Source organism: Ambystoma mexicanum, chromosome 12 (genome assembly GCF_040938575.1).
Source record: "Ambystoma mexicanum isolate Mex_15411 chromosome 12, UKY_AmexF1_1, whole genome shotgun sequence".
NCBI classification, from domain to species: Eukaryota; Metazoa; Chordata; class Amphibia; order Caudata; family Ambystomatidae; genus Ambystoma; species Ambystoma mexicanum.
Window position 1 is genome coordinate 42,032,105 of NC_090936.1, and position 22,061 is coordinate 42,054,165.

A 22,061-nucleotide genomic window follows, 5' to 3' on the forward strand; every position below is an offset into this window, starting at 1 on the left:
AATGACACGTTTATGAGCTTAGAAATGAAGGGGGCGAGGTCTCTTGCTGCATCTTTTATGATCTGTGCGGGGCAGCTGTCCCCTTTGCAGTTTGATGATTTGAGGGATGTTATAATATTTTGCACTTCTAGTACGGTTACTTTTTTGAAGGTGAAGCCATGGTTATTGTTAGGGGTGGTGGGTAGGCTGGGGATAGGGGGGCTAGGGGTGGGGCTACTATTGGAGAGTTGTAGTCTTTTATGTTCAATTTTTGTTTGTAGGCCAGTGATTTTGTTTGCAAGGGCATCTTGGATACTAGTGCAGCAGAGTTGGTCCTTCACGGACATATCGTAGGTGGATTGGGATTTTCTAACTCCTTCAGGATGGTGAATAATTCTTTGGTTCTGGATCTGGCATTACTTATTCTTATATTGTAGGCTTCCTTTTTAGGATGAATTATTTCTTTTTTATAAAGGGAGGATGCATTTGTGAGATTGATTTTGTGTTCCTCTGATGGATTCATTTTCCAAAGGGTTTCCAATTTGGACTTTTTATTTCTTAGTATTTTAAGTTCTGGTGTTTACCAGGAATTAAGATGTGCTTTGGGTTTACCTTTGCATAGTTTTAGAGGGGCAACAAGGTCGATAGCTTTGGTCATGGCGTTATTGTAGGTGTCTACTAGTAAGTTGAGGTCCGATGTGTTGGGGATCATGTTTAGGGTGGGTAGAACCAGTGGTATGAGGGCTTCAGCGGTGATGTTCCGCTTATTTCTCGTCAGACATGCTGGTGCAGGTGGGCACTGTTACACAAAAGGCCTTAATTGCTCTGAAACAAACAAAATGCCCTAAATTCAAACCTGCAGCCCCTCCCACCCATGCCGCAAGTAGGCGGAAACAATGGTGGAGGTGATGAGCGTCTACACAATGATGGGATGATGCAGGGGCTGAATGGACGTGCTCGACCAGGTTTACGTTCTAAAACAAACCTCCCTAGCTCCCCACTCCTGGTGCCAAAGTTAACATGCGGGTTGCAGGTAATCTAATTATAAGCCGAGCCATCTGCTGAAAACCCACTGCCATGCATGCTTTAGCTTTTTGCCTTTATGCTGCTCCTAAACAAAACTCAGCGCACAAATGTAACATTGCATCCATTCTCATTAAATCGCACCCATTGATGGCATGGCACGCTAGTATTGTGAAAGTGCAGATACAGTAGTGTTGCCCATCGAAATAGATCTCTAAAGCATGATGCTAGCTAAGAATTCAATCTAAGCGCTTTTCCCTGCTTATGGGATGCGCATGTAACTGGATCATAGCGCCCTGATGCATGAGGGCTTTGCGCTGTACAAATGCAAAACATTTCTAAATTAAAATGCTGTTACTATGACGGTTCGCTTGACCAACTCTTTCATTTCAAGCAAACAAATTACTATTGCCGCCCTGCTTTCTGGCCTCACACCCCAAAAATGCTTTGAAGTGGAAAACCAGCTGGTAATAAGATAACCCTCGCCACGCCGCAAAATAAAGCTCTCTAATTTCCCAGGCGAAATTGCTGCGAAGCAAACACAGTTCAGCCGCGTTCAGCCTTCCAAAGTGCTCACATGTTAACCCAATGGACTATTAGGATAATATCCACTGGGCCTGCCTCCCCATGTGCTCTTGCATATTAACATGGTCGGGAAACCAAGGAGCTTACCTTCTGTGCCACCCTGCCCAACACAAAACTATTATAATGCTGGAGCGGGAAATGGGGGAGGGAGGTGGAGGCACACAAGAAGGCCACCTGCCTGCCGAGGCAGTGCCTAGTAAACTGCATGCGCAGGGCCCGCATCGGGATTCCTGACCCTCAACCCCACTCATCTCTTATCCCATCTAGCCATGTGTGCGTCCAACGTATATAAAAAATGATTGTGGCTGGCTGGTGCTTGCGGCCTGGCTTTGCAGGAGCACTGACTCGAAGCTCAAACTAGCGCCGTGGACTGCTGGTTTGGCGCCCATTAGAGGCCGTCTGACGTCAGGCAGCCGCCTGAGCTGCCTGACACAAACCGGCCCTGGCACCTCCTTCTCCACTCCACAACAAAAGTCGGCCCTTGTTGCAGCAGGGCTTTGTGAATCAGACCTGTCTCTAACCAAATTTCCTTTCAGACCTTCTCTGATGCCCTATTATCCCCATCCGATCTTCTAGTTTCCATAGAAATACTGCTTCAAGCCTTCACATTCTTCTGCCCCAAGGTTGTACCTACCACACCCATGCACTCCCCTGGGCCCACTTCTGCATCCGCCGTTGGCATGGCCACCAGCTTGATCTCTGGGCTGCCCTTGAGCACTTGTTTACCAAAGGGATCAAACCCTACTCGATCCCCCACGTTCTTTATTCATAAAACTGTCCATTGCCGAAATGTTTGTCAGGAGCTTCACAGTGTTCTGATGACGCCCAGACAGACATCCATTTTCCAAGCAGATCTCTTGCACCTGTCGAACAACAACGTGAAGTCATCATTCAACTCCAAGTCAGCATCAGAGAGTCTATTTATGGCACATTATAAGATGTTATCTGTGTTTGTGCTCACAATTGGCCTTTCAACTGGTTCACCATCCAGATCCAAACTAGATCCATGAAGGTCAAGGAGTGCAGAGTTCTGAAAGCCAGAGTGATGAGTAGACTGGGGCAATCTTAGCCGGTACCATAACTCAGCCTCTAAAGGACATCTGAAGGACCACCAGACTAAAGGTCCAACAAGAGACCCTCTGATGTCCCCTGCGTTTCTCGACTACATCCTCTCTTTGCACACACACAGGCTGATTGCTAGTAAAATCCTTGATTATTGTAGGAATAGACGGGAGCACTTTAAATTGCCTTTTCCCATATCTACTACCTTATAGGCCACTATCAACTACCAGCCTAGAGGATTGGTCAGCATCTGCTCTAGTTCAGAATGAACATCTAAATCACCCATATTGATGATGTCTATGTCTGCTTGCAAGGTTACGCTCTTCACCTTCTTCAGCCTCTCCTTTTTTTGATTTAGAAGGTTCTCAGAATAATACAGTTCAATAGAGCACACTAGTGCTTCCAAAATTGATCTGTCTGTGGGGCCGTCGGCAGCTGCAAGTTCATGTTCCACATTAAACAGTCTGTTATTTCACTCAATACGGAGCCGCCCTCAGGGCCAGATCCAATCCCACACCCTAAATTAGGTATCAGGTTAGATGACAAGTCGAAAGCGGAATTTGCACTTGCTGAAGGCCATACAATTCTGCACCCTACTAGTCTTTGTCACCTCTGCCGAACCAACTCTCTGTGGCAAAGCTTGACTATCACCTTTAGCGGCCAGTACTGAACAACTAGGATTAACGCAACATCAGCCACCTCATTCACCACCATTACGGTGGCCAGGCCTATGGCCTTCTGGCTTCGAGTCACCCAGTTGATGGTGGATTGCAGGCCCCAAAAGCCTTCATGCTAGAGTGATTGGATATGGAACCCCTTTTTTAGTGACTACCTTCTGTGCCTGGTGTTTTTCCACCATGGCGACAAAACTCACATAAATAGCAAAACAACTACAACACTTCTTATTACCCAACCCCTCCCCTTCCCCCCCACTCTCTCACCACTTAACCAGGGAAAGAGGGGGGAAGATAGCGGAAGATACAGGGAGTACACACCCCTCACAACCTACTCCTGGTGGGCACAGCCAGCACATGACAAAGACTCCAAAGGCTGCAGCTGCAACAAAGAACAGCCTACCGCAACAGGCCTACAAGCCTATGTGCCAATATGCCCCGTGGCTCGCCATGCTCTGCACTCACCGAACCACAGTAATTACAGTAATTGGACATGCCAGTAATTGACCTGGCAATATCAGCACCAATGGCGTCATCTCTCCTCCTCTCGGGCTGCCAGTGCGGCAATGCAGCAGAGTTTTGAACCATATCCGTTAGTCTACGAATACGGGGCTCACAACCCCAGCTCCAGCCCGCTCGTGCTCTCAGAGGAAGGACCTGAACGCGTTCCTATGTGTCAAGCCGCTTCCAATGCTTTCATCCTTATCTTTATTATTTTAACAAACACCCGTAAAGATGTCATTTAAGTGTCCGCCTTCTTCTTCCAACTGGCCGCAGTACGCAATGTAATGTTGGATGCGTGGGCGGCTCGTGAATGTGCTTGGGTAACCCTGAAAGTTTGGTGGTTTATTTGACAGAGCATCTCAATACATTATACCCCAAGTCAAATTCCATAAAGTTAATGCTGCGGCTACCAAGCCTGAGTCAAGAGAAGCATAGTTAAGAATAGACTATGTATAAAGGTAAAGGTTGTTGTGCGGGCAGCATAAGATATTCATAGGTCGTGAGGCTCTCACTAAGCAACATAATATCTTATTTTTATAATTACATTGAACGTACTGCTCTTGACACATTCGGATTGCGAAATAATAGTTGCATAAACCCTTTTTACTAGGAGACGGAATGCTCATTTGCTTAATTTTGCAAATGTTTCAGAAACTCAAACAGAAACGTTTTGTCTCTTTGAAAAATAGTTGCACATCAAATGCGCGACATCCAAATGAAGTTTCTGTCATCGCTGGTAAGATTTGAATTAAAGAAACACATACTTTGGTTAGATAAGGTATTGTGTTCCTTTAAATTCAGAAATGGACTTTGGTTGTTGCGCTTCCCTCAACAGCCACACATCGATGTACCCAACCCCAGTAGAAATATACATTAGTCAGAGCAGTGGGAGCAGGACACAATAACTTATCTGAAGCTCATAAGGAAAGTATTAAGCAAACGTTTTATGGTTTATTTCCAAATTCAATATGAGTGAAGTACAGAATTGTCCGATTTTCTCTAAGGTTACGGTGCTCTTAACTGTCCCTGTAACAAGAGCCCTTTTTAAAGAAATTAGGGGTGTTAAATGTGAAGCACAGTGTAACCTAAATATAACTAATTTGGGTAAAGAAACATTACATTTCCAAAATTTTCTAAGGTTAATCCATTTGTACTGCTATCAATGAAACAGATCTCACAGCCATCCAAGAGGCAAGAGAAGGTAAAGCAGGGTACCAAGCATAGATAGAGCAGTACTTAAATATGGTTCTAAAAAGAAGTTGAAGGGCGGGTGTCTTTGAACATCAGGACTGAATCATCAATTTAATAATGAAGCAAAATAATGAAAGTAAGAGTTAAAAATGAAACTCAAGCCTCTGGTAAATCAGCCTATCCAATTACTTGCTTGTGACAGCGAAAACCATTTGTTTGCTCTGGAATACACAGCACAAGATATTGCTGCATTTCTGACACTGGACTTTGCCACTGCTAATTACTTAAGATGTTTTGGCGGTCAATGCCATCACATCAAGCGATTGAGGCTTGAGCAGTTTGCTCCTACAATTTACAAGGAATAACGTAATGGTTAAAAAGAAGGTGATCAAGTTGCTGCAGAACTTAAAAAATACATTCTGAAGGGAAACTCTAAACTAAAGGCACCAGGATCAAGTACAACTAGCATTGAGCACAGAATTGGGTTTCAGTGGTGGCGAGGCTCGGTTTTAAAGCACTGAACACAGCAACTAAAGCCATTGCAATGGCTTAATCCATCTCAAAGCCTTAATCCCTAAATACACTCTGATCCAGGCTATCTGCTCAACATATTTATTTATTTGTAATTCTTATATAGCACTACTCGCCCGTCGGCCTCGAAGCGCACAGAAAACGGAGACAGGTCTTACAAAACAATAAGCCAGAGAGGGTACGGAAGTCCTTGTCTGAATTGATGAGAACTTTGGTTTAAAAATAAGTGTTTAATTTAATTTAATATTTTTTATTGTGATTTAGTTTACATTGAAACTTTACACATAAATATAACTTATGTATATAAAAAAATAAAAAACATACAAAGAATCAAGATTATCATAAGAAAAAACATATGACAATTGTATCTACAGGTCTATAAATAAAAAAGAAAAGAACACATCAAATTCCCTAAGCAAACAAACCAACTTGTCAACATCGTAAAGCTTTGCGACAACAATAATCTCGTTTTAGCAAAGGATCAAGAACCATACAGCGCCTAGTAATGGCGGCAACTCTGCAGAACAGGTTTCCAACATATGATTAGCATCTCAGCAATGTTTTACAATTATAACAATTCCTAGTTAAATGTAAACCCATGACAGATTGCAAAATCACTTGAGGTTCTACAGTAACTCTTCAGTAGTTCGTCTGTATGTCTTCTATATAGTTAAATTAAGACTTCTTTCCACCTTCAGCCAAATATTATACAATGCTGTCAGAAGCCTCATGCTGTTAGAATTAATGCAATGATGCCAAAATAGTTCCTCTTTGATGTATCCATGATTATGTGCAAAGTTGCTCAAACCGAGGTTTATGGCACTATGCATCTTGTGGCATTCAGTCAGCAAATGTCTGACCGTCTCTAGCTGGTTCACTTCCTTACATAACCGACAGAGTCGTAGTTCAGGAGCGATCATGTCTCTTCTCTCGGTGACCATTAACGTAGGTAGTTGTTCAAGCCTTAGGAGTAAGATGAAGCGTCCGAGTCTCACATCAGGGCACAGGTTGAGGTAGCTCTGTGTTTTTTTAAAGTTGTACAGTCTGTACTGGACAAACTGATAGCTGTTCAGCTTCCGGAGATGATCGTAATTCTCGAGCCAGTCCCAGAGGTCTATACGTTTACCTAGGGCCCTCTGTACTTCTTCTGTAACATTCCCCACCCGAGTTTGCCACCCAATGGCCGTTAACAATTTGGACATTTGTTCCTTCAGAGCGCACGGGGGATAGACCTTAGCAATCTCTTGATTAACAGCCTTTAATAGCCCGTTGTTGGTTTCACCACACATTCTGAGGTAAAGTACGGCTTGCTTTTTTAGAACTAGAGCCTTCAACGAAATCAGCCCCAATTCTAGTCTTATTATTGCCATAGGAATTCCTGGTGGTAAACCCAGGATAGAACACCAAATTGTCCCTTCTATCACCTGTAGCCATTTCAGCTCAGTGTTAAAGAGAGCTTCCAGGCCATAGGTAATCATGGGGGACAATACTTGAGAATTGATGTGTGCCCCAGATAGTGAAACCTCCCTGATTTACTGTGAATCTATGGAACAGAGCTGTAAATTGTGCCGCTCTTATAACACGTGACTGTTTGCATATTCCATAGTCACCAAGGGTCTCAAATTCGATCCCTAAATATCGGTAAAGTGGAGTGTAGGTGATGTTATCAAGGCCCACTCTAAGCTGCACACGGGAGGAATTCTTTTTAGTGAATCTCATAACATTAGTTTTTTCCAGATTGATTTTAAGGCCGTTTCTCTCTGCATATTCCCACAGAGCACAGGCCGACCTACGTAGCCCACTAATAGTGTGGTCAAGTATTACTAGGTCGTCTGCGTAGGCAAGAACAGGACAGATGGAATCTCCTATTTTCGGAGGGCAGTTTCTCGCCGCCCTAATGGCCTCTGGGTTGCCATGTACATATAAATTATATATTAAAGGAGCCGTGACACAGCCTTGTTTGACCCCCCTATTTTGGAGCACACTTCTGGTGGTGTGGATTTCCTGGTCCAATTTTACTTTCACAGAGGTGTTCTGATGGAGCAGTTTCAGACAGTAGATCAGGCCTTCGGGGCAGCCCATTGATTTTAACTTCTGCCAAAGACAATCTCTGGGGATAGAATCAAATGCCGCAGAGAACTCTATATAAAGGGCATATACTGGGGGCTGCCCCCCTGCTCTTGCTCGTGCCCTTAGGAGGTCCATGACCATGATGTTGTGTGCTGTGGATCCGCTAAGGAATTTGCAAAGTATATCCACTCGCTCTACCCAGAGCTGAAGCTCCTTTAATATGAGTGAAGCAAAAATCTTCCCCGTGGCATCTAACATGGAAAGGAGTCTATAGTTACTGGGGTCAGCTCGATTACTCTTTTTAAAGACCGGTACAAGGACCGCCGTTTGCCAGGATCGAGGTATTTTCCCCTCATTTAGGATCTTTTTGAATATGGTAACTAGTAAAGATGCCCAAAATTCAGGATAGGACTTTATCACAATATTTGCTAGTCCATTGGGGCCTGGGGCACGTGAAGATTTTAATTCCGTAATTATATTTATCACCGTTTCATAAGATGGATTAATAGGCAGAATTAACAGGATATTGGTCAATGGACAGGCTTCCTCTATAACTTCCTTAGCATCATGATTTTCAAGGAATGCTATCCAAGTTTCGGCCTTAATATGTTTCACTAGAGGGCCTTGTACCGTGCCCCGCGCTTCACCCAGTATAGACCGTATATTACGGGTTTTACCTGTGCAAATCGTGTTTACTAACCTTTGCCAGGACAAGATTTTGTCTGATTTCCTTTTGGTCTTGATAATAGCTCTGTATCTATTTTGATACTTCTTACCTTATTATAATAAAGGTGAGGAGCACATACTTGTCTCTTGGCAAGCCGAAGTTCTGCTCTACACTCTCTCTTAACATCTCGGATTATTCTATCAAAAGGTGGCTTCTTTTCCCCCCAACTGGTCATGGCCCCTATGCGACAGGCTGCATGACTCTCAGCGAAGGAGTAGATCCAGTTTTCAATGGAATTAATCGTCATCGCTCCGAAATTTGGAAGAAGTGTCACATTATCACTAGTTAAAGCAGCAACGGCCTGGGCCACATTTTTATCCGACCAACTAATCCATGAGCCTGCTTTGTTTAACTTAATGTTACTCATGGTTAGTGATAGGGGGGTCAATTACCCTGGATCTCAATTTGCATATAAGTGTGGCATGGTCACTCCACTCATTCGGGATCACTTGCATGTCCTCCACCATCACATAAAATCTAGGGCAGACAAAGATGTAATCCAGAGTACTGCAGGAGATTCCGTTGGACCAAGTATGGCGACCAGGGTAATCGCTTATGGTTTTACCATTAACCATTTCGAGGTCCCATATGTCAAACAAATGCTCCCACCCTCGTCCTTTGGGATCGCTATTTTTAGTGTGTTGCATGCGATTTTTAGATTTTAATTTAGGATTGTGGGACTTCCCTTTAGACCGGGTCATGTGGCAATTAAAGTCGTCAACGATTATTACCCCAGTGTTTCCAAGTTTTAGCAACCAGGTACCAGTGGGTCGTGTAGAGCCTCCTGCAGTTCTCTTAATAAAGCACCAGGGGGGTTATATAAGCTGACTAAGAGGAAGTGATCCTTCCCTGCCTGGTTGTCATAGGTGACTTTGACCGCCATCATGTTACTGTCCAATTGGGTTTCCACAAGTTTTGAATCAAGAGTATTGGCTACTCCCGTAATAAGGCCACCATAAGGTCTACCCCTTATACCTTTTTTTGCTACCGTTTGGTAAATGACGAAACCGTCCAAAATCAATGGATCCAACGCCCAAGTTTCTTGAAGGCAAAAGCAGCTGTGTGTGTCCAGGATCTTGGTGGAACCCTCTGTTGACATCAAATGAGCAAAACCCCTGCAGTTCCATGACAAAATTGTGATATCTCATTGTTTTGACAGCACTCCAGGTAGCGAATCAGCCAACCATTTTAAAACTTGTTGGATGTCCGAAACGTCCACATTCTTCCCTTGGGGGAGATTAGGGCAGGCACTGTTCTCAACTGGTAAGTCTGTCTTTCTGGGCAGGTAACTTAAGTCAATGTCATTCAAATCAACATCAACCTCCACATCAACAGCTTTCAATTCAACCATATAATTCCTTAGCAATTGAGTGGTTGATAGGAACTTGCAGTGCAACACTGTCACCTGATGATTAGGGCCTTTTAGTGGTTCCACGAATTGGAAGTCGTCTGACTTAAGGACCCTCAGTTGCGGTACATAGCTCAGTCTGGTTAGCAATTCTGAGCGTGGGAGCCATTTTGGAACTTCACTTAAGTATAGGTTCTTTATCAGGCATATACAATTTCCTTCTGTGGCATCTTTAATGACTATCGGTGGGGTTGTATTAGTTGTTGAAGCTAATGGCTCAGGTATATTCTCAAGGCTCTCCACATCTATAGCCGCGTCCTCTTCACTCACATTATCCCCCTCCAGTTTATCATCCTCCTCATCAAGCTCAGTCGTCTTCTCTCGTTCAGATATTAGCCAACTAGTCTGGCAGCCCTCTCGACTGTTCCTCCTTTTCCTTGCTCTGGCCGCTCTTTTTTTGGCTTTCTTTGAGGGATGACCAATGGATTCCTTATTAGGCCTGGAGGGAGCCATTGCTTTGGCTCTTTTATTCTCAGCCGCCCTCCTCGCCATTCTATGTTGTTTACGCGAGAAGAATGGTTCATTGATTTCATTAGCGGCCTCTGACCCCGGGATTTGTAGTTCCTCAGTTTGCTGTTCTTCAATTTCTTCAACCAGTTGTATAACTTCTGAGAGGTTGGATTCTGCTGAACAGTCAACGTCAGCAATTCCCTCAGGTTTCTCCCTTTGGATCATGTCGAGGGTTAGAGCATTAGAATTATCCAATATTCGCCCAGACATTTTCAGTAGAATTTTAAGGGCGAATTGCAGGGATGCCACTGGTGACAATCGCAGCAATCTCAGCCGCCCCGGGTTAGGTATTAGCCAGACATTCGCTTTCAACTTCGGGGATATCTTCCATAGAGGCCATCGCCAGGTTCGGAGATTCTGATAATCTGCCCATTGATTCCACTGGGACAGGAGTGTCGTATTGGGGTATTTCCTTGCTTGTTTACTTGGGTGCGATCCATGTTGATAGGTATTGATCCTGGTACAGGGGTCATGTTTCTTTGGATTCTTAGGCATAGCTCCGATCACAAATTATTGTCTATATCGTCATAGTTCGAGGCACATAGAGAGCTTGCATTATATGGCACTGGAACAGTAGCCTCCTCGATAGTGGTTGAATTAATTTCAGGGAGAGGGTTTTGTGGAAAAAACTCAGTAATCGTGCCCTGGTCAGCAGGTATAGTGTTCTTAGCTTTCTTCCTAGGTTTAGCCCGTGCTATATCATTACTTGGAGGGCTCTTTGCTTTCTCGATCCCCTTAGTTCTTCTAAGGTTATATTTAAGCTGCGTGGATCTCTTCATTGAAGGCATTCTGGCTATCCCCAACTCTGGTCGTCCGCACCTTAGTTGTATCACCGATCAGGGTCACTGGGTCTAGCTCCCAAAGTCACCTGTAAATGGCAGGATGTGGGATCAAAAAGAACAAATCCTCACAGTCTCCTCGATGTATCAGTGATCTGGATCAAAGGGAACAGGTCCCGACAGTCTCCTGACCACAACTACTCACAGCGCATCAGCTCTTTATTAATAGCAGCAATGAAGATGTCCACTGCTCCAAGTAGTACTATTGCCCAATTTTATACGGTCAAATTACTTCCTGCAATAATGCTCAGAGAGTATCTAAACAAAGTCATACTCTTACTCCCAGCCAGGTGCAGAAGGGGGGGTAAACAACAGCATGAAAGTTAATGGGCATCAAATACACAGCTTAACACCCAGTGTCCCCATCAGAGGCGATGTATGATACCTCCCAATGATATCCCACAGAAAAGGAATCAGTATCGTGCCCCTCCAGCACACCACCGGGGCCCTGCTGGCGGCTGTCAAGTTGTTATAGATGTCAGCGGCCCAGCAATCCTCCTCTGAAAATGCCGCTCAGTACAGCTCAGGCGTCACTCTCCACCCGCTGCACCCGGCACAATCCTCCCCACTCAGCCCCCCTCTCACCGTCAGTAATCAAGGATCGTACTGCTGCAGTGCGCAGCGGCGGGTGTACTTGCTCCGTGTCCCGCCTCCTGTGTCCCGTCTCGCCACTCCGCTCTGGGGCTCTACTGAGGGTCAAATTGTCAGGGGCGGCCGTCAGGATTCTGACCCGGCTCCAAGGCTTGCTAAGAACGAAGGGAAAAGCCCTACGTTTAGGAGCCACGGACCTTTGCCAGCAGGCCGTGAGAAGCGGCAACTCGTCAGGACGTCGGCTTCCAACGGCAAAGCACAGAGAACAGAGCTGTGGGCGTGTCAAGCCACACCTTCACCCTCAGTAGCAGCCACAATGTAACAGCGTAATGGCAAAGGGGAGACGCTTCCGACAACGCTCCACTAGCCAATAAGTGTTTAATCTCAGGCAAAATTGAACAAATACATTTTGAGACTTTTCTTGAATTCCAGGCAAGACTTAGAATGCCTGAGTTCAGATGGATGTTTATTCCAGTACAAGGGAACCTGTGCATAAAAGGTGAAACCGCCAAAGGTTTTTAAAGTTCTACCTAGGTTGAGTACGTTTTAGTGGGTCATAAAACCGCAGGTTACGACCCACGGGGAGGGTGGTAAGGCGGTTCATGAGATATTGAGGAGCTTCATTGTGAACGCATTTGTAAGTCAGGGACAGAAGCTTGTCTGTGATGCATTGTTTAACAGGCAGCCAGCGCAAACTGCATCTGGCATCTATAATGTGTTCCCTGAGGGATAGCATATAAACAGGTCTAACTTCTCCAATCTGGCCAACATGCAGGGACTCAAGGTTTGCCTTAGATGTCCCCACCAACAAATTATTTCAATAATCAAGGTGGGAATTTACTAGAGCAGTGGATAGGAGAGATCTATTTTTTAAAGAGATATACAGGCGAATATGGCTCAGTAGTTTGGTGACATATCCACAAGAGGCCCGGACAGTGGCAACATGGGGTATCATGGACAATTCTGCATCCAGTACCACTCCCAATGTTTTTACCTTACTGGATACCTGAATTTGATTACCAGCTATAGTAAAGATCTTATATTCCTGAGGCAGTTTTTGTAATCCCTGACCTGATGCTAGGATCAGGAGTTCCTTCTTTTCAGGATTTGGTGCAAGAGAGTTCGTTATCATCCAGTCTAGAATAACATTGTATATGCGATTAATGGTATCGGAATCCATGCTATAGCAGCCAGTTAACTCAAAGATAATTTGTCTATCATCTGCATAATTCGCCAGCTGAACACCAAGACCATCCAGTAGAGTAAGCAGTGACATTATGTAGACATTAAATAATAGAGGGGAGATACATGACCCCTGTGGGACACCGCATGTAGTGAGTGTGGGTACCAAACTGGCATTCTGTACTGCAACTCTGGTGCTCATGGGGCCAAGGAAGGACAGGATCCACTGAGCAGCCATATCAGTGATCAACTGAGAGTGCTCAACCAGGTCAAAAGCTGCGGAAAGATCAAGCAGCAGGAGAAGAGCAGGTTTTCCTTTGTCAATAATATTGTCAATGAGGATTTCAGAGCAGTCAATGCCGTTTGTGTCCCGTGCATTTAGCTAAAACCTGATTGCTGCTGGTTCAGGATACTGTTGTTTTCAATAAAATCCTGAAGTTGTATGCATGCAACACAATCAAGAATTTTTAAAAGAAAAGGCACATTAGTAATAGGTCGTTAGTGTTTAAGTATGTTGGGGTCCAAACTATTTTTCTTAAGGAGAGAGGTAATCCAAGACTCTTTAAAATCATAGGGACAGTACATTCAGCAAAGGCCAGGTTAGCTAATGAGGTTACCCACGGATCAAGTGTATCAATGCATGCTTTAAAAATGGCAAGGGACAGCTGTCTCCTAGGCAAGATGTGGCTTTCATCCCAGTCACTATTTTGCAGATCTCTGCTTCTGTACAAGGCTGAAAATAAAAAGTCCCTTGAGGATTAATGGGTGTGGGGAAGACCTTGGGCTGATGGTGGCATAAAGAACCAGTGCTAATTTCCCTAGACTTGGTATTAAATTCATCATGAACAGCTCGACACCAAGGCACATCCTGGGGTACAGTTGTCATCTTGGGTATATTCCCCTCAAACTCTGAGAATACTGAAAAGCTCACGCGAGTTTGATTGGGCTGAGGCAATCCTGTCGTCGTAACTTTGGGATTTAGATTCAACGACTGCAGCCTTCAAGACTTTGACTGAGTTTTTGTAGGACTCTAATAGGAGGGAAGAGGGATTTTTCCTCCATGCTCGCTCTGCTTTACGTTTAACTCTGCGCAGAACAGTAATAGAATATCCAAACCAATCATTCTTATTGACTTTGCTCTTCACATATTTTAACTTTTTGGGAGCTAGCATATCAATGATATCATTGATGGTATTGGTTAGATGGGAGGCGAGGCTGCTCATCTACTTGCAAAGACTTCACAAAATAGAGCCTGTGACCTCCTGATGACAAGGGTATACACTTAAACATGGAAGAATCTGATAGACAATGGGAGGCACAAAAAAACAAGCCCTTTTCTGCCTTTGCTAAAATGCTCTCTTCACAAACTCAGTCAAGTAGTATTTTTCCTCTTTTCCTTCTATACTATGACTCGCCCATGCACTCTATAGCCACCACTGTGACATGCAGTACATAGGAAAAAAGCAGAAAATCATAACTTGTTGCACACACATACAGCTATATTTGCCATGAACTCTGTGTTGACTTTAATCATTGTGTTCAAAATAACCTCAATTCTCCAGGGTGAGTATAACACATAGATTTTGATTTAAGACAATTAGAACAGCTTTGATTCAGCAATTTCAAAGTCATGGATATGACAAAAGAAACCTTGGTGACTAGTACACAAATGTGGTGGATAGTACGAGAGGCGGGCTCAGCGTGTTGGAGATCTACAAGTGTGACAGAGATTGACACGTTATTATATTACCTCAAAGTTATTAGTAAAATCAGCCGTATGTGAGCCATACACAACCATTCGGGGGTAGATAAAGGAAAGCAAATCTTGAGATAGAAAACAGTAGCACAACAACTTATCACTACTGCATCATACAAGATTTATGACAAACCAATGGACCATACTGTAACTGAAAAATGTGATATTTTTTGTGATCTGTTCTCCATGTTTAAAAGGAGGACTGCCATTTTAGTTTAAGTTTAATATTAGTATTGAATTTTTCAAAATATTACACTTAAGATAGTTAATAGAATATCAATTTTACTACAATTAAACTTCAATGTGGTGAAAAGGCTTATAACAAAATAGACAGAATACCAGCAAAAATAAGCCACACAGAACTAGGACTACAACAATCATTAGAAGACTATGGTTAGTTTATTATTCAATACAAAAAAGATTTTTTAAAAAAGGTATTTAAAAGCAGATAAAAAATATGTAATAAAACACAACATTGAATAATTAAATGGAACTATGAATATATAAGGAATAACAAGCAAAGATCAGGACAAAATAGTAAGTTTGCGGTTTAGGAACATTAAAATGGCTGTCATAATGATTCTTTACCCATATTAGCTGGATTGGAAAATAAATATGAAAATATGACATTTTGCTTAAGCTCCACATCTTTAATGACTATTTGTTTTTTTGTTTTTTTTTTTTAATGGGAAGGACGTTCACCCATTGCCCCCACCCCGCCCCATTTCACTCTCTCTGCCTGTTCCTGCCCCGATGCCCATTTTATTTTTAAATGGGCTTCTTTATTGAATAATTATTTGTAATCTTTTTCCTTACCGTTCCTGTGACCCTTTCAATTTATGGTCATCATTCCAATTCATCAAAAAAGGGTCCTCATGAAGGAAGTTACCATTTTTTTGGCCTCATTAACTCAATAAACATTTCACCTAAGCCCTAAACCGAGTTAAACTTTATATGTTTCTAAAAAAGGATATACAGGTTGTGTTGTTGATTTAGTGCCAAAACACATACCTATTTCCAGTGAACTCCTCGTGACAAAACAAACATAGTCTTTGAAAACTTGTGTCCAATCGCTCCTGTTGCTGCTGCTCCAAAATTTCTTTCTGTAAACAGAAAACACAAAATTGAATATTTCAAACAGAGAATATGATTAACTGAAGAGGCCCTTTGGACACAGACCAGAGTTTTTATAAGATCCCAAAGATCTGAAGTAAAAAGAAAAATTAAAGGCAATGCAAGGCTATTGGCTGCTCAAAATATTTCACTATGAGCTGTTAGCAGAAGAGTCTAAAACAAGGATTGGCAAATAAGCCAGCATTGGGATCAAAGAGGAAAGCAGATTAAATCCATTTGATTTATTGGATGTCTAAGGCCTGGTGCTATTTCACAAAACAATAGACACATATTACAGAAAGAATGACAGTACAAATGATGCAATTACATTATAATTCTATTTCACATGACATCCGGAAACTTTTAACTTCTAATAATTATGCTCTGATGGTTGCAGGTTGCATCCTATCCTGTCTTATCTGCTCCTTCTCCCAGAGTTACCAACAGAGGGGTTAATCTTTTCTTCCCTTCTTGCATCGTCTTCTTGAGGGAGGAGGAGGAAAGCAACTAGAGAGAAACAAAGATGCACGGGTGCTTGATCAGAGGGACTGTGGGCAATCCAGAGTAGGCACATGCACCTATTCCCGTTCTACAAACCACATGTCACTTATCTGATGTTTTCCCTTTTGTGTTGCAATGAAAACACAGTACAGCCTGTTTGAGTTCAGCTCATTCCACAACACTCGAGAAGTGGCCTTTTAGGGCAGGGCAAGATGAGTTATTTTTCAGAGAGGAACAGACTAAACCTGGGAAAAGTTACAATCCTTCCCTCCGCTGTTGCTTCTATTTCAACCCCCCTTGTCAAGCTTTGCTTAAGTCAAGCAAGATAGGCCGGCCTGTTTCGGTTTCACTAGCTTATCCCGACAGGAACTTATCCAAACTATGCAGCTATTACATAAAGGTGCTGAACCAATTCCTGCGTGTCAACTGTTCTGTTGATCCCATACCATCACACCCCCAAGAACTTCCAGTTGTTGGGTGAAGGCTATGTGATCTTGACGTTTAAGGAACCAGTCAGGAAAGGTCTTTCAAAACTGCCTATTCAGTGCTCTTTAAGTCAAACTACTTTATTTGGAAATTACACATTGCCATTAAATGCAGATCAACAATAGTTAAAAAACACAGATCAATGGCACACAGCATAAACATAACATTAAGATAAACAGTAAGTCATAATACATAAACAAGATCCGTAGAGAATACAAATGCCTAATAAAGAGCCACTTAATTGCACATATTTACAACAGTCAAACCTTGATGAATTTCAAAAATAATACATTTTTTAAACATTTGTCATGTTTATTCAAAATAAAACAGGGATGGGATAAAGGTCTATCTGTCCCTATCCTAACAAGTATGTTCCTGCCTATCAAACTAAAGCTAAAGAAAATTGACTTTGTGTCCAAATTTATTTGACACTCCCACTAACATATACAACCAAAATGTGTAAGGTAAATGTGTCTGTTTCCAGTTCAATACAAATGTGACAAAGTTCAAAAGACTGACTCCAGCAAAGCAATCCTTGGGTACAGGGTTTGACTCCCTTTCCATGAATCAATTCAGGAAGACTTTTGAAAGAGTTCTGTTCCAACAATATTCTATTCAGTTCAGTGAAAAATGTCTCCTTCATCCAACACATCCCTAAAACTGCCAAACTAAATATATCTTCCATAGAACACTTGTGCAAACCCTAAGCAACTGTTTCTCTCATGACATATTCTTCTCAAGATGTCAAAAGGATTAATTAGCAGGATGTAACAGTCTTTTCTTGAGAATACTTTTCTCAAGATGTTAATACAAGTGATTCTTTCATAGAAAGTTTTTCTTAAGAGATCACAGTAGGTGTTTTCCTTTATGATGGCATCATGAAGTAAGACACAGACAACAGAATTAAAGTTCAAACAAAAGATATTAACTTAACATGTCAGGATGGTAGAATGCCTAATGTTAAGGTGGGATTTCCCGACCTCAACGAAGCTAAGGAAAGTCTGAGTGAAAGAGTTCAACTTAAAAGTCTGTCTGTGTCCAAAACCTCTGCTTGCCCTCACAACTAAAGCTAAACAGTGTGTAGGGAGGTCAATAATCAAAGAAACGGCAGTCAACACAAAGGTCTCTAAGCTTTGCTCCCGAGATAACAGGTGTCATGTCTTATGTCTCAGAGCTCCCTTCCCCAAGACTTCAGCTCCGCCAGTTATAGTTATTTTAATCTTTCTATCAAAACGTTGAACACAATTTAAGGTCAGCTTGACTATATTCTTGGATTCCCTCATCAATTCATTGGCAGTGCCCCTTCTTGGTTTTATTCCACAATGTCTTTTGGTTATCGCAGTTCAGGGTTCACTGGTCTAGGCGCAGTTGTCAGACCACACGGGTCACCCATCACAGGTGGCACAACCAGGGCCCCTCTCTTTGTGGCCTCTTGGCATTATGTATAATATTAACACTTCTTTTGGCATCTGCTTGGTAGCGCCCTGGCTCTGCCAGAGAATGTCACACACCTCTTGCCAGTCTTTGGCCTTGCTGAACTGCAATTATTCATAAAGTTCACTTTGTGGTGGTCTTACTTCTGTCGCACCTTTATGGCACTCTTTCATACTAGTGTAGTTTCTTATATGTTGTGGTTACATGGGCACTTTCCCTTTGGCTGTCTTATCACTTGCCTTGCCCATAAAGCTTAATTTAGTTTTATATTTTGCATGATTTCATTTTGCTCGGTATTCACATGCAATGCGCTCAATGGTTACATTTCATTCAGTTCCTTATTTAATAAAGGTTCAATATACTTAATTTAAAATTCCATTTGCTTCTGTATTCAATATGTATCTAGCAGCTTTCATTTTAAGTTTTCCTTTAGTTGGGTAATGTGTTACCGCTTCACCACCCGCTACGAACGTCCCCCAGCTGCCGAGTCCCTCTTCTCGCAGTCACTGGTCTGCAGCGATGTTCCCCGGTGGCTCTTGCTCTCTTTCCAGCCTTGCAGGTCGGTGGGCCCACTGCAACAGGCCCCGCTTGCATTCTGTAGGTTTTCTCTGCCCCGCTGACTGCTCTGCTGCCTCCGACTAGGCTGCATTCCCCAGGCCATAAGAGAGGCCAATACCAGGGTTTCAGTGATGAGACTCATCACAACAACCATGGACACTTGAAAAGGGAGATTGACATTTTTCAAGTAATTTATTGCAGCTTCTATAATCCTGTAGTTCTTTTCCCTCTGATGCTTCCGCAGCTCCGGCTGCACTTTTTTCGTCGCAGGCGATCCTGCACAAGCCTAATGGCCCAACACACATTGGGCTTAATATGCTTTCTCGACTTCATGCCAGCATCCTGGTTCCTCCACAGGTCGCACCCACAGCTGCCTCTTCCAAACACGGGTTTCCTGCTGGTCTCCTTCCCACAGGTCTCTGCGTCTTTCCTCTTGCTTCCCATTCTGTCTGCTTTTATACACCTGTAACCTTTTAACAAGTTGCAAGTGTGTATTTACACATGGATTTGCCTGACCATGATTAAGAGGACATGTCTGACTTCACTACATTTTACAGACACCTTCATCGTCCCTGTACTTAAGTGGTGATATGGCCTTGTGTGTATTACTCTCAGTCTCCTCTTCCTCATCTCAGTACTGTCAAGTGTCACATGTGCGTAAATGAGGGGAGCTGGCTTATAATATAGGCCCTAAAGGTCGGGGGAGGGTTAGATTGCTCGTCAATGGGAAAAGAGGGATACCATCTCTTGCCCAGTTTACCCTTCATCCTTTTCTAGACTGGTGGTATCTCCCATCATTGTCTTGGTCAATGGGACATAGTAACCACATCCCATAACTGCCTCTGGGCTAGAGGGTTCTTGCTGAAAGGGAAATGCTGAATACCGCGTCTCGCCTGAGAATCTCTCATTCCCAATCCCCAAGGACCCTCCACTCAGGTGATCCTCCCTCGCTTCTCCACGCCCAGGGTCAGGATCCAAAAGCAATTACCTTTCCCTAGCCACCTGCGCAGAAGATCCAAGGGGAGTAGGAGTGAGAATACCCTCAGGTTTCTCAAACCTTTTAGAATACTTTTGTCAGAATGTCAAAACAAATGGCTCTTTTGAACAATAGTTTGTCGGGATGATAAAGTAAATGTTTTCTTTCGACAACACTGTTTGGGACAACGTTTTCTCCTTCACACAACTGCTTCTTTCCTGGTTTACTCTCCTGCCAGGAATGGTGTCTATTTCGCACAACTGATAATGTCTCTCGACTTGTTGCAATATTTGATAAGAGGTGATATGATATTTTATTTGTATTGCGCTCGTACACAAGTGTTTCCGAGCGCGACAAAGCAAGGGATGGGAACGGGGGAGAACAAAACAACTATCTTACTAGGCCCAGTGATATTGAGATTGTGCAAGTGCATGGGAAAGGGAAAGGGGAAAAATGCATGGAAGGGGGAGAGTGGAAAGTGCAGAGCAGAGGATAAACAGATAAATAATAAATACAAATAAAATACATAATGGAGTAATAAACAGGGGTAGTGCAGCCAGCAAGTGGCAAGTGCTGTGTTTACGGCAGCAGAACTGGGTAAGTCTGATAAGTGCATAAAAAGAAGAAAATGGGGCCATGGGGGACTGTATGGGTACAGATACAGTTCCCAGTGCAAGGGGTGGCTGGGAGGCAGTGCAGAAGGGTGGCAGGGTGAGCAGGTAACTGGGCCAAGGGGACAGAGGGTGGCCAGATGCACAGTGCCAAGAGAGAGCAGATCAGCAAGGGAGAGGGGGAGCAAAGGCAGGTGCAAAGAGGAATGTCTTCAGGTGCTTCCGGAACCGGAGATGGTTCTCCTCAAGTTTTAGAGTGTCAGGGAGGCTGTTCCAGAGGGAGGCCCCGGCCGAAGACAGATCTACCCCCGGCTCGTTTCTTTGAGAAACGACTGACCTGAGGGAGTTAGAGGTAGAGGAGCGAAGAGCTCGAGAGGGGAGGTATTTGCGAAAGGATAGCTGAAGGTATTTTGGACCCAGCCCCCAGAAAAACATGTGGACAATGCAGAGGGTTTTAAATTTAATCCTTGCATCCACTGGGAGCCAATGGCAAGATTTCTGAGCTGGAGAGATACGATCCCAGGGGTTGAGGCCAAGGACAAGTCTTGCAGTCCTGTTCTGGATAAATTGCAGAGGGCGAAGAGTAGAGGCAGGTAGATTTAGAAAGAGGCTGTTACAACAGTCCAACCTAGAGGGAACCAGAGCTTGGGGGAAGGAGAAGAAAGGAAGAGTGCCTCTGAGGAGGTGCAATAAGAAGTTTGACTTTTTAGAGACCTCAGAGATGTGGGCGGAGAAGGAAACGGTGGAGTCAAAGATGACCCTGAGGTTCTTAGCCTCACAGGTGGGGATAGGAGGAGAGCCAAGCGAGGCCAGCCACAGACAGAGGGCAAAGGATGGAGAAGGGTTGCCGATGAGGAGGATCTCTGTCTTGCTGGCATTCAGACAAAGATCATTGGCGGCACAACAATCTTGAATGGCAGTTAGGCAATCAGCGATGAGGGAGGGAGAGGAAGTGGCCGAGGGCAGCCTGAAAATGAGTTGAGTGTCATCAGCGTAGCACTGGAAATTCGAGCATAGAGTGGCAATGCAGTGGGCCAGAGTTGCCAGGTATTGGTTGAAAAGCCAGGGCGAGAGGTTAGACCCCTGGGGAACACCACAGGTAGTGAGGAAGATAGAGGATAGGAAGGACCCCAGTTGAACCTGGGAGGGTCGATCAGAGAGGAAAGAGGTCAGCCATTCCAGAGCCTGACCAGTGATACCCTGGTTTTCACAGAGACGGTTGAGCAGGATGGTATGGGTGACCTTGTCAAAGGCAGAAAAGAGATTGAGTAGGATGAGGACAGAGGGAAAGTTGGAGTCAAGGTTGGAGAGCAGATCTTCACAGATGTTCAGGAGAGCAGTTTCCGTGCTTCTGTTCCAGGTATCTCCAGACTGACATCTCATATGAGAAGAATTGCACAATGTTTGCCCAGTTCTTTGCGTATGGTAATGCAGGTTTCTGGTTTCCTCAGACTGACATCTCATGTGAGGGAAATTGTACCCTGTTTATCTTTCTGTTCTACTTGGTTGGTATCTAAATTGCTTCCTCGAGTGCCCTTTAAATTTATAACACGTCCATGGGCCCCAAATCCTTTTGGTTGACTCACTGGTTTAACGTGCATGGATAACGAAGAACCATTGTCGGGCCTGTTTCTCCGCTCACAGTCTTTCCTGGTTCCGTCGGTCTCTGCCCCTCTGACAATGGAACCTTTGCCGTTCCGCAAGACTGCATCTCGCTGACTGCAGCAGCTGACTTTCCCCGGAGTCGTTC

The 22,061-nt window shown here is 43.7% G+C and overlaps 1 protein-coding gene across 3 annotated transcripts in view; it reads right to left on the reverse strand.

Moving 5' to 3' along the window:
• ZNF277 (zinc finger protein 277) overlaps positions 1-22,061 on the reverse strand; it is a 415,867-nt gene that overhangs the window by 249,603 nt on the left and 144,203 nt on the right. For all 3 annotated transcript variants that reach the window (XM_069627913.1, XM_069627912.1, XM_069627914.1), the window contains one exon: positions 15,644-15,735. In XM_069627913.1, the coding sequence (XP_069484014.1) occupies positions 15,644-15,735 (92 nt within the window). The remainder of the gene's footprint in view (positions 1-15,643; positions 15,736-22,061) is intronic.